This window comes from Lissotriton helveticus, chromosome 1_1 (assembly GCF_964261635.1).
Source record: "Lissotriton helveticus chromosome 1_1, aLisHel1.1, whole genome shotgun sequence".
In the NCBI taxonomy this organism is placed as follows: domain Eukaryota; kingdom Metazoa; phylum Chordata; class Amphibia; order Caudata; family Salamandridae; genus Lissotriton; species Lissotriton helveticus.
In genome coordinates, this window is record NC_136057.1 from 700,872,822 (window position 1) to 700,886,593 (window position 13,772).

The following is a 13,772-nucleotide window of genomic DNA, read 5'->3' on the forward strand; positions in this document are numbered from 1 at the left end:
TTTCCGATTGTAAGGCCTACAGAAATCAAGTAATGTAGTCAAAATCAATTTTTCAATAAATCAGAGTGCAAAGCTCAGCTAGAGTACAGAATTTATCAAAGAAACATTCAGGTCAGCAAAATCCAGACTATGGAAACGTAGAGCAACTAGTCATTTATTTGCCTCTTAGAGTCAGCAAGAAGGGGCTCCATGACCCATCAAAAAGAGAGTACTTTTATTGGGTTCTGAACCGGGATTTTCATACATTTAATATAGTTGTGCATAGTCCCCACAGAATAAACCAATCAGAATTAAATAGAGTGAAACAGTTGCAATAAAATATATTTTGAAAGTCTCTGACGCAACCTGTACTAGACAAACATTGCTACTTTTTGTGTGATTCTGCTAAGAAAGTTAGGTGAAACTTTGAACATTAATAATTATGCCGAAACAACATTTTAGTCATCCTCTTGCCTTTGAAATTACATTCAAACATTATTTTACTGAGACATGAAAATAGGAGTTTGCCCACTTGATACAGAACATTGGTAGCGAAGGTCAAAAACAAAATGAAGTATGATACCAAAAATTGCTAGAGTTCGATTTTCCATTAGTACAATGCAGTTATTTTCGAAAACAACAAAGTTAAGCGCTGCAGGTGGGGTCCATCACACTCTTCTTTGGGAACAGGAACTTATTTGTCACTTATTAGAGTGACAGAAATCAGTGAGATAGCAGGGATGAAAAAGAGCATGCAAGAAATTAGATAGTGGGGCAGGGACTCTGGCCCACATGCATCAAAGTAGATTGCATTCGCAATCGTCAAATTTCTAAGAAAACGGACGTTTGCGAATGCAATCTACCAGTGTGAGATGCATCATTCATTTTTTGCATTTTCGGTATTTTAGAATTCGTAAATGATTATGCGAGTTCTAAAATGAGTCGCAATGGGTGCGATTCGTATTTTAGAAGGAAATGTTCCCATGCATCATTGTTTGGAAGATGCAAAAGCTGTGGAAATCGCAGTTTGCATTTCTAAAAATAAGAACAAGTCAGAGATGGTGTTATTTTTTCGCTGCCATAGGAAATCCTTTTCCACAGCGCGCGCCATTGGTACACTGAGAAACCACACAGAAGTAAACGTCTTCCTTGGGAAATCGCGCGTGTATGTCTACACGACGTGCAGTGACGTAGCGATACTTAGTCCTGGTTCAAAGCTGCTGCCAGTGCCCTCCTGGCGTGCCCATTCATATTTCTGGGTAAGGGGTTTCAAGCATCTCCCGCCCGCAGTTATCCTGCGAGATGGGCTTTTGGTGGGTGGGCAGTCCTTAAATGTGAATGCGTCTAATGGCACTGCCATGGAGCGCTTCGCAGCCTCCTTGGGGTTATAATGTGCTGTATAATATTTACAGTACATAGCAATGCAAGGACTTAAAAGCGATGCCCCAACGGCACCCTCGGGCCACGTGTTTACCCCGTCAGAGCGGGACTGGGCTCTGCAGCCAGGGAGGGGTTAACGTGAGGAGTAGAGTAGAGTCAGCCTGCTGGTTCCACATTAGGGCCAAGCTGCAAGGCAGCGCCGCGCGACCGACCTCTGATGGGGGTGATGGAGAGGGGAGAGCGGACCCCAGAGGATTGCCGCCAACTGTCCCAGATGTGGCAGAGAGGCTGCCAGCCTTACTGGGGGGCCGAGGTGCCGCCATCTTCTCCAGAGACAACTGGTGCCTGGAGGAGCCACGAGACAGCTGGGCCTTTACAGAGCTGTGCATTGTTACTCTCTGTAGCCAGCAGAGCTGTCATGGGGAGACTGCAGAGGTGACATCTGTAGACAGCTGAGCTGTCACTGGAAACAACGCAGAGAGGCTGCCTTAAGACATCTGGGCTGTCGGGGCTAGACTGCAGGGATGCTGTATGCAGACATCATCCCTGCTCCTGGAGGAGACTGCAGGGGGCGTTCTCTGGACAGGGAGACACGGAATGTCTCTCTCTGTGTTCTCTATAGACTGGTGGGCTGTCACAGATGGTGACTGCCTGAGCGCTCCGTAGAGCTGTGCCATCACTTGAGGGGGTACAGGCATCTAAGCTGTCACAAGGGGACTGTTCGGAAGAGCTGTCTCAAGCACAGACGTCACGTGCTGTGTGTAGACGGCTGAGTTGTCAATGGACACCGCCCAGGTGTGGTCTGTTAATAGCCGAGCTGTAGCAGAATAACTAAAAGTGGGCGGTCCAGTAAGGAGCACTCTCTTTTGTAGCTGCCATGCTCTGTAACTCTCTATTGCATCAATTCATCAAATGTGCTGTTTTCGCATTAAGCGAAAGTGCAAAATGCAATTTCCCGTTATGCGATTCCTTAAAGAGCGCGATTCGCTTTAAATTGCGATTTATTGCGACACGCAAAAAAAAAAAGAAATCTTCATGCATACCGATTTGCGATTTCTTATTTGCGATTCCTTAAAAATCGCAAATAAGAAATCGCAATCTCCCACTTTGATGCATGTGGGCCTCTATGTGGGTGGACGTAAAGAGGCATAAGGTAGAATAAAGACTAGACAAACTTGATATATGGCAAATCCATCTTCAGCAGCTTCAGGCTTCTGAGTAACGTTTTGGGCCCCAACACTTATTTTACAAATTAAGCACTGCCCTATTGAGTGTAATTATGAAAGTGAATGAGCAAAAAGCAAGTGGACAGAAACCTTTGTGAGGTCTCGGACCTGTCTTACATGTGTGACGTGTTGCTCTTTCCTCCGCTCTGCATTTTCAGATGGAAGAGAAGAACAGGCAGTTGCAGGAGCGCCTGGAGGTAGCCGAGCAGAAGCTGCAGCAGACGATGCGAAAGGCCGAGACCTTGCCTGAAGTAGAAGCTGAACTGGCTCAGAGAATTGCAGCACTCACAAAGGTACTGATTTAACACACAGAGAAAACCATACATCTACACATGCCTCATTCCAACATCTACTGTGCACAATGCCTTTTCTCATCAGCAATGATGCTTTTCAATTGATGCTTTTACTTTAATGGTCAATAGAACGTACACAATTGCTACAATTCTTTTATGAACTGAGAACAGGTGTTATTAAATAAATGATTTATATTTTTTGACACAGAAAATAACTTTCCGTGCTTTAATAAAATCCATCCACCTATAGACAATATAGGAACATGAATATCTCATTCATATTATACTTAATTGGTTTGTGGGTTTTTCACAAACATTTAAGAGTTCTCACATCCTGCTCAGTCCATGTTTTTAAGATGTGCACTGTGAAAGGCTTGGAATCTAAAGTTTTGTTTTTGCCATTAGCCATTGTGCTTCCTGTCTGCATTTGGTAACACTTAATTCTTTTTCATCCTTAACTCAAAAGTTAGTTTGTATTGTGTTCTCATCGCTTCTATCATCATTATGGGAAATCATTTGGATTCTTCACAATATTGTCCCATCCTCACTGAGGCAACCCAGACTGCTGCTACTGCAGCCCTCGGAGACGTTCGGGTAGATTATAAGGATTTCCCACATATTGGTTTTGTGGCTTGTGTACTACAGCACAGAGGTGTAACTATCTAAGGTGCATCTGGTGCAGTGGATCTTTTAGGCCCGCTGCAGCTCAGTGAGGACTGTTATTAGTCGACCGAAGGCTCAATTCCTTACTATCCTTAGGGGATCTTGCAGCCTTACTATGCCACTGCTACAAAAACTTTAGTTAGTGCAAGCTGGAGAAACACAGGAGCCCCTAGACAATCCGCTGAGCACTGAAGAAGATAATTCACACCTACAACATGCACATTAAATAAAAGGTACTTTGGAGTGACAATACATGCGATCAGTCAGCAGACCACAAGCTTGAGGACACTCGGAGGATGAAAATGAGAAATCCAGGCAGCAGGCTACAACTGGAAAGCTTTCTGGGGCACCATGGAAAGAAAGAAGCAGGCAAGAAAAACCAAGCAAAATCTGCAGTGACGCTCATGGTAGCCTCGGAAACACCAAAAGTGCAAAATCAAATGAATGACCACGTGTCAGCTGGGTGATAATGGAAGAAGGTGCTCTTGAGCTGTGTGAACATTACCAGACCAAAGCGGTACCTGGGACAGTTTCCGAAGCAATTCATGCGATGCTCTGACGTCTTAGATTGGGTGACCACCACATGTGAATTCTAGCATGTTGGCACTGAAATCCTAATCCGTCATGGCTAATAGTACACCCCAATTGACATACATGAGTCCAAACGCTTTTTACCTCAACAAGATGTCTGTCATGTTCACCCATGCCGAGGTAAGTCCTGATAGCTGACGAGAGCCCTAATGTACATCCATGTCTTCCTCCATCTTAGTGGGACATCCTTCTAAAGAGAGAGAGCTTTAAGTAGCTTTCTTGGTACTTATGGTACTTGGTACCTAGTTTATGGCTCCAGTAAATTATTCTTTAAAGAATAACTGTTTGTGCTCTGATTGTTTTTGAATATTAGTCTTGACCTTTTATTGTCAGTCAAAGAGAGGAAGGTCCTTTTCCATCCCTGTCCTCTCTTTGGTGAACAGCTTTTCAGTTCACCAGCCTCTGAATCTGAGCATGTATGATTTCAAACTGGCATGAGGTTTTTTGTATGCACTGGTTTCCTTAAACGTTTCACATGTTACTGAAACCATTTACATTACATCACTCATCACTGTAACATTTGAAATGAAAAGACTGTGCATGTTGGGGGAGCGAGTTATAATTACCTTAGTTATAGTTACTAAAGATAAGGTAAATATTGTGGTAAATTCCAATATTTTATTTTTTTATTTCAAATGTTACATTATAACTGAAATGTACACCTAACTATAATGTCACTTTAGCCTTTGATTTTTTCAGTGATTGTATTTATATATTCACTGAAAAAAACGAACATTAAAGTGACATTATAGTTAGGTATTGTATTAATATCTGACTTTGCATTAAAAAAAACTTAGAAATTCACTGAAAAAAACACAAAGCTTAAAAGAGCATTAGTGTTAGGTGAAAAGGTCAGTTAAAACATGCCATTTTAAACTAACAAAACTACTGAAATTCAGCAGTTATAGATATCTCAAGTAACTGTGACTCGTGCTCTAAATTAATTAACTCGTGCCCTGCCATACACAGTCTTGTCATCAATGATGCCATTTCAGATGATGCCCTGATGTTTTCAGTGATGCCATAGAACATTTCATGAGTAATGTATTCTGTGAAGTAATTCTCAGTGCATGGTGAAGGTGCAAGTTATAGTTCAGATTTCAACCCCGCCCCTTCCTCTGCCAGGAAAAGGGCAATAGCCTAGAATTGGCCTATTGTTCTAGGGGAAACTTCAAAGTGCCAGTTGGCCAACAGGGGTAATTAATTGGGCCAACAACGTAGCTCAAGGCATTAATTCCATTAAGGCTTGCTCAAGTAACTATGGCGATGTTTATAAGTGCATAAACAAATGGATATAGTGTAAAACACTTTGGATATTTGTTTGTTGCAAGATATATATAGGAAAAGACCTATCGGGCACGCTTTACCAAAAGGATAACGACTATTTAAATACAACAGGTTTTACACTTCAGCCAATAAGAAAGGGGATGTTTTTTCTGTGATTCCCAGTTGAAATATATAGGTTTAGCAGGACACACCTAATTAGTTTGGGCCCATTTGCCACAGTACTGCCTATGTACAGATACCCTGCTAAATCAGACAAACAGTCCCCCTCACAGCCTCTAAATGTTTACATGCACATGGTTGAACCGGTGTCTTGCTCAACCTTTTTCGCTGTATACACCCCAAGTGTTCACAATAGCTGCCCTTATTTCACAAGACGGGGACTTTTATGGTCATCTGTGTTGGGGCAGCATATTGCCTAGGAGATTTTCTTAACTGGTAACTCAATCATTGTCCACATCATCCTGTGTTGAAAGGGGGTAAGGGACCCACTTTTGAGGTGCCATGACTGAACTGAATACTACATTCAGCCCGCTGTTTTTCAGGTAATGTAACTACACCTAGAGCAATTCAGTGATTAACTATGGTCAGGATTCCATGCGTCTAACCAGTTTTGAAAATGTCAAATGCATTCACTCTTGTCCCATATTCAAACATTTCTGTAAAATAAGCCACATAAGCAGCATCAGCTGACACTGTCCATGCTTCTCAGAATCCCATCCTACAGTTTTCAAACTTGTGAATCTGCACATGAACAGAGGAAGCAATGTGTGAAGTCTTCCACAGCCCCTTTATTTCTGTTCCATTTTCTCTGAGCAGCTCGGACAAATATGCACAACAATGAATATGTGAGAATAACAGATGATTGTTCACAACTGTTCTGGTTTCCATATTAAAAGAAACACGTAGATTTAGTGAAAGGGAATCGAACCCCCTTGGGACCAAGAACATTTTATGGTAAAAAAAAGTACAGTAGATTCATTTTAATAGATTTATGGAATCAGCTCAGATTTTAAATCTGAATATTGCTCTATCCATTCTTGTAAAAGGTGATGTTTGTGTATTCTTTCCACTTGGTCAAGCTTTGCAATATTGAACAATTACCATTTTACTCCTGCATATTCAAGATGATGCTGGCTTCTCTACATTAATAGCGTAGATTATTTCAAATATCTCCATACCAACTGGAGGCTTGGTTTGAAACTTTACAATTTCCGGAAGAGGGGAACATGTTGAATATGAGGTTCTGCTTTTGACAAACAGAAGGTCAATGGGAACTCCTGGATTACTCATAACAAATGTTGACAATTCTTCTGAAAACGATATTCTCTAGCTTTCACAACTAACACAAAATGTGTTTTCCATGTTTTACTGCCAGGGCTCACGGGCAGTCTGAAAGCTTCTATACTTAGACAACACAAGTGAATTTAGTTTTCTGTGGCTTTTCTTTATTTATCTATCAATGCGTAATGCTTCACATGTGCTTTCACTGCCAGTTGAATATTATGTCAATATTTGTCAAGCAAAGTTGTGTACGTTTCTTTTCCTGTTGGACATAATGACCTTGACTTGATAACTTCATTTTGTTATATCAAAATGTTTGTGTTGTTTAAGCCGCCCAATAAGCTATTTTGCCAATGTACTCATTGCAATATTTGTTATCACAATGGCTTGCAAAATACAACACCACTTTAGCCCAGTGTTATAAGTCACGTTTTTATATTTTATTTTGTCTGACAAGGCTAATATTGAATTTTTATAGCTCTCATTGTATATAAATACTGATAGCTATTCATGTCATTTTAAGTTAACTTGGTTTAAAACAAACTACATTATCTCAATCAATTTCTAGGTCGATTTCTGTATTTTGTATATTAGTCAGCGATTTACAGTGTTGATTGCTTATTACACTCTTCTTTTGAACATTCAGAACTACTCTGTGTTCTGTTGAGCGTCTTTAGTTATTTTTTTCTAATTTGTCCCTCTCCTTTTCCTTGAATTGTTAGTCTGATCCAACCTCTTCTACCTCATCTGATGATTGTCAGTATGGTATGGAAGCTAAACTGCAAGACATGATCTCCATACGTAGGAAGGTAGTCCTACTGGACTCTACTTTCTATTCATACATAGAATCCATGCAATTTCTTATCTCACCTTTATTTGAACCATTCCATCATGCAGTCCAGTGCTTTTGAAGCTTGTAAATTAATGATGGGAGGTTTGTGTTGAAGCAATGCACTCTCTGCATATTCCATTTGGCTGAGATCACTGCTCACAAAACTTCCTAGTGTGTTGCTGGTGCTTGGATCTTCTAGGCCTCTATAGCTGACACATTTCAAGCAATGCGTCCAGCTGCCAAAAAACTCGTTTAATATGTGTTTTAACTATGTTTGCGGCTCGTAGCAGCTTGCTTCTTCTCTTGTTTAATTTGACTTGCAAAGTGCGTTCTTTCTAAAGATGACATTTTAAAATGGATGTATTGTGTTTTCTACAGGCTGAAGAAAGGCACGGCAACATTGAAGAACGTATGAGACACCTTGAAACTCAGCTTGAAGAGAAGAATCAGGAACTGCAACGAGTAGGTTTATGACTACAGATGCTAACTTATAGGTTATGGCACAATAAAGTTGAGGGTAGCTTAGGTATCAGTATATCTTTTGAGAACACAATTTAGCAGGTTAATATAGCAATGGCTTTACAATCAAAGCTAAAGCTTTCAGGAAGCCTCTCAACTTAAGATATGCTGGTAAGGAATGTGGTGTTTGATGCACTAGAAAGATAAAGGTAGGTGGGTAAGACATGTAGGTTATCCTGAGGGCCACCACGACTGAGGGTTGCCATGGGCACCAGGTGGGTCCTGTACCCACTATGCAGGTTGGGTGGTGTACTAGGAATATTGGTGGACGTGGAATCAACCTAGGTGTCCTAGAGTTGGACAAAGTAGGTAACACATTACTGAATGTATATATAATACTGATTTCAGTCCATAGGACACAACAGTAGGGGTCCCACTATCTTTCACATTGAAGAAGCCTCTTTTCAGAGCCTCAATTACCCAAATCATACTTCATATAATAGCAATCATATTGAAATGAATGTTCTACTAACGAGCATTAGTCAGAAAAAGAAAGAATGAAAAAAAAAGAAATGAATATTCGACCATTACAAGAAGTTTTTCTGTCTGTACTTTAGTTATTACATTTCGGAATGTAATACTGACCTCCATCAAGCAATGAGTGTGTAAATACATTGGGAGCCATTATATTAGTATTGTATAATAGTATCGTGGGTTACTGAGAATGTCAGGATGAATATATTTCTAAGCCTCACCTTTCACCTGCACATTTTCCAACCACTGGATACAGAATAGACTAATCAAACTCTTCCTTTTGTTCTGCTCCTTAAGGCTAGGCAGAGAGAGAAAATGAATGAAGAACATAATAAAAGGTTGTCCGACACAGTGGACAGGCTTCTGACCGAGTCTAATGAACGCCTGCAGCTGCACTTAAAGGAAAGAATGGCAGCACTTGAAGACAAGGTACATTACTAATAAAGTAGTTTCGGTCAAATACTGTAATTTTTTTAGTCCTATATCTATAAATGGGATTAGAAAATCTGTCTCAGATTTACTAACATTTTGCACAAAAGTGTCCCTAAGTTGTATAGGCATTTACTTTCCAGTGGAAATGTTGTTTTCCCTTGTAGGAACCTAAAGTGTTGCACTTTTCTGTTCTCTCTCTTTTGACACAACGCAGCCAGCATAGCGCGGCAACTTAGTTGCTGTGCTGTTTTTTATGTAAATCTGCCCCTTTGTTTCATGATGCCCACCGATTTCTAATTTCTAGGACAACATTCCACCAAGTGTGTGAGTAATCATATTGCAACATGCACGACATAGTAAAATACACTTTCCTCGACCATTCAAATATGAACATAGGGGCATATTATCAAGGGGGTTTATCTCCGCTTTTTTGGCTTTAAAAGCCAAGAAAGCGGAGATAAAATTATCTCCCTATGGGGGCGTGGCTTAGCGGGCGATCATGGCGGACGTGGCTTGCTAGAGCTCCCGCCGGCCCGATACTTATCCTGCGATTTCTCCTGGCCCCCGGACCCGAATTGTGCACCACGTCTGGGGCTACAGCGGCGGACGGCGCAGGGAGTCATCCGGTGCTGCCAGGGACGCGCTGTGACCTCTCTCGGCGGTAGGGCAGCCTGGAGTAGCGGGCGGCCTAGTGCCGGTTGAGCAAGCCGGGGCCTCAATTTTGGCGCATCTGGACTGGAGGTCTCGATCCGGGGCCTGCGGCGCTCTCCTTTGGCCACGACCCCGGGCTGTTGGTTGCCGGCGGCCTGCTGTGGGACCCCCCCTGCCTCTTCTCGCCACATCAGCGGTGGGGGCTGGTGCCTGGGGGGCCTCGGACGACCTGCGGCCTGCCTGGCCTTGGTGGAGCCGGGACCTCGAGTTTGGTGGTCCCCGCCTGGAGTCGCCGGCCCGGATCCTTCGGCCGAGTGGGAGTCCCCCGGGACTGGGGTGTCAGTCGGGCGCCTGGCCCGGATACTTGCCCTTCCCCGCCCCTGTGGTCGCCGGGGCGGCGGCCGGACGACTCGTGGACTGGGCTAGAGTGGCCCATATTTGCGCCGTGCCAGTGGGCGCGGGGACGACCTACTACGCCCTGGTGAGACGGCGTTTTTCCTGGGGGCCTGCCCGTTCTGTGGACCAGTGGCGTGAGGATCCCGTGTGGCCTGGTGTGCCCTAGACGCCCCGGCCGAGGCCTGGTTGGTGGACTATCGTGCGGTGCGGCCTCGCTACAGGTGTGTGATACTGGTCTGCCTTCTCTGTGGCAGCCATGACTCGGGGCTCGGCCGCCACTAAGACTGGACCCATTGATAAGTTCACCGGCCCTGGTGGAGGCCCCGGTGCGGCTGGCGGGGGCCAAAATGCTGGACCAGACAACGCGGCGTTGCTGACCGCCATTACACAGTCCCGCGACATGCTGGATGCGAAGATTGGCGCGGTGGGGGCTGACGTGATGCTGCTGCGGCAAGATCTTCGTAATGCGGTCGCCCGCATTACTGAAACCGAGACCAGGGTCACAGCAGTGGAGGGAGATGTTGGGGCCCTTCAGAAGAAGATTGCCGACATGGAACAGACTCAGCGGGGCCTGGCGCTCCGTGTGGAAGATGCCGAAGGGCGGGCGAGGCGGAACAATCTGCGCTTTGTTGGCTTTCGGGAGGACTGCGAGAATGGGCCCATGGACGTTTTTCTGTCCCGGTGGCTGGAGAGCTGGCTGCCCCCGGACTCCCTGTCGCGATGCTTCGTGGTGGAGCGTGCTCACCGCGCCCTGACTCAGAAGCCGCCGGTCGGGGAGCGGCCTCGCCCGATCATCGCCAGGCTCCTCAACTTCCACGACAGGGACGTCATCCTCCGGGAGGCTCGGCTTAGGGACACCCTGCTCTATGATAATCATAAAATTATGATATTCCCGGACTATACCAAACTGGTCCACCGGCAGAGACACTCCTTCCTGGAAGCCAAGGCCAAGCTGCGTGGCTTGAAAATCCAATACTCACTGCTCTACCCGGCCCGCCTCCGTGTGATCTTCAACTCCAAGACCCTCTTCTTCGATACACCGGAGGCCGTCTTCAACTGGACCGATGAGACGGTCAGAGTTCGACCTCATGTCCAGCCAGGGCTCCACTCCGGGTCGTCGCGTGCCTCGTCTCAGGACCGGGGCACCACGTCAGGCAGAGGGAAACGTCACCGCAAGTCTCGCTCCCGGCGGAGGTCCCTGTCCCAGGACCCTCTTTTGGGGGACACACAGCCCGATACGGATCACTCTGAACACGGCTCTTGATCACCGTTCACAGGAACTATCTGCTGGATGCCTGTCATATGTCAATCTGTGTGCTGCGGATGCTGAGCTGTGGTTGGTGGGACAGACATTGGCCGGTGCAGTATTGACTTCCTTTTTGGTGCATACCAGGGCCATCCTGGTCTGGTACTTTTCTGTGGTGCTTTGTTTATGACTCGACTGTATATGTTTTTTTGGGGTTCGGGGCATGTAGTATGGGCTGCCTCCTCCTGTTGGGATTGGGGGGTAGTTCAGGGAGTGTGTCTGGTTAGTTTGGGGGGGAACTAGTTGGGATCCCTTGGTATGGCTGGCTTTGGGCGCTATGTTTTGGGCCTGAAGTACCGTTTACCGCGACAGATGCTTCATTGTTTATTGAGGTATGGGGGTGGGGGTGGGGGGTTTTGGGGTGTTTGGTTGCTTGTGGGTTGGGCTGGGGTTGGTGGGGTAGTGGGGTTTAGGGTAGTGTTCTGGGGGGTGCACGTGTTTCTTATGATGTTGGCAAACAGGGTGTCGTGGGCCGGGGTCGGGTACTGGGGTGGATGGGTACTGGCTCATCGTGACAATGGCTGAAGCTCCACGGCTTGTATCTCCTGGCACTTCCATGCGTGTACTGAGCTGGAACGTCCGGGGGCTCCTAGACAAGATCAAGCGGGGGGCCGTGCTTCGCTGGGCGAAAAGGGACTTGGCAGATGTGCTCTTTCTTCAGGAAACACACATGATGGGTACCAGGGCACTGAGTCTGCAGAGGTTTGGCTTCCACCAGGTGTTCCATGCTGGCTTCACTCGGGGATCGAGGGGCGTGGCCATTCTAGTTCACAGACGGCTGGCTTACACTCATGAGCGTCAATGGCTCGATCCTCAGGGCCGGTTTGTGTTTGTGCAGGGTAGGGTTGGTGTGGAGCCTGTGGTGTTCGGCTGTGTGTATGCCCCTCCCCCGTTGCAGTGGGCCCTTGCGGAGCGACTGTTTGCCTTATGGGCCGAGCTTCCCCGTTCCCTGGCTGTTATTGGAGGCGATTGGAATGATGTGGTGGACATGACCTTGGACAGACAGAGGGGACGAGGGGCCGAGGTTGTAGCCTCCCCTACTCGGCTGAGTGCCATGATTGATGGTCTTGGATGGGTGGATGTGTGGAGACATTTGCATGCCGGGAGGCGGGAATACACGTATGTCTCTGCTGTGCATGGCTCTCTTTCGCGCCTCGATTGTGTGTTTGTACCGGGGGCCTTCCTTGACAGGGTGCAGGGGGCGGCGATCCGGCCTCGCGGGCTCTCGGACCACTCCCATGTGGCGGTGCAAATAGATCTCTGTAAGGCGCGCCAGCCGTTTCGGTGGCGGATGTCTACGTGGCACCTGCAGCGACCGGATTACTCCCAGCATCTGCGCGGTGCGATCGCCCACTACTGGCAGGATAATCTTACGGTAGGGATGGATGCCATCACAGTGTGGGAGGCCATGAAGCCCGCCTTGAGGGGGGTGGATATAGCCTGGTGCGCGACGGCTCGTCGGACTCACCAACACAGTATTACTGCGGCCGCGGTGCGGGTGGAGGCGCTGGAGGTGCGGCACAGGGCGGCGGCTGACGATGTGACACTGCGGCTGCTTTTACAGGCGCAACAGTCTTACTCCTCGGTCTTATTAGATGAGGCACGCCAGGCGTGGCTGGCTACGCGTAGTAGGGTGTACCAGTGGGGCGACAAGTCTTGCACAATGCTCCATAGGCTTTGTCAGCAGACTCTGCAGCCGATCACCTTGCCGGGGCTTGTTGACGATACTGGAGTGGCGATTACAGACCCTGTGATCCTTGCGGCGAGCTTTGCGCGCCATTATGAACGTCAGTATGCCCCTCGGGAGAGCCTTTCCTCCGATGGCATTGAGGAATACCTCACAGCGGTCCATCCGCGGGCGGTCTCCGATGATGTTCGTGACGCTCTGGAGATCCCCCTGACGGCGGAGGAATTAGGCGACGCACTGGGTCAATTAAACGCGGGTAAGGCGCCGGGGCCGAGCGGGTTCCCCAGCGAATTCTATCGGACATTCCACCTACAGCTTGGGCCACATTACAGGCGGGCGTTGGAACTGGCGCGGGAGCGTGGCACCCTCCCCCCAGACTGGCGGCATGCCGAGATTGTGGTCTTTCAAAAGCCGGGCAGGCCCCCCGAGCGCCATGAGTCGTACCGTCCCATCTCCCTTATTAATTTTGAAGCCAAGCTCCTGGCCAAGGCGCTTGCGAATCGCCTCCTCCCGCACATCTCAACCCTTGTCCACCCGGATCAGGCGGGCTTTATGCCACGCCGGGCGACGCGGCACAACATTCGGCGGGCCCAGGCCGCGCTGGACGCGATCGGAACCACCGGGGAACAAGCGGCGCTGTTGTTGGCAGACATTGATAGCGCCTTTGACTCGGTCAGCTGGACCTATCTCTTTACTCTCCTACCACTACTGAACTTGGGACCGGTTTTTATTTCCTATGTGAAGCTGCTCTATACAGATGTCACCGCTTCGGTAC

General features: G+C 47.1%; 1 protein-coding gene across 1 annotated transcript in view; it reads left to right on the forward strand.

The window, feature by feature from the left end:
* The window catches only part of PPFIA2 (PPFI scaffold protein A2), a 2,034,471-nt gene that overhangs the window by 1,369,263 nt on the left and 651,436 nt on the right, over positions 1–13,772 (forward strand). The window contains exons 10-12 of the mRNA XM_078674230.1: positions 2,744–2,878; positions 7,911–7,994; positions 8,823–8,954. Coding sequence (XP_078530356.1) covers positions 2,744–2,878; positions 7,911–7,994; positions 8,823–8,954 — 351 coding nt within the window. The remainder of the gene's footprint in view (positions 1–2,743; positions 2,879–7,910; positions 7,995–8,822; positions 8,955–13,772) is intronic.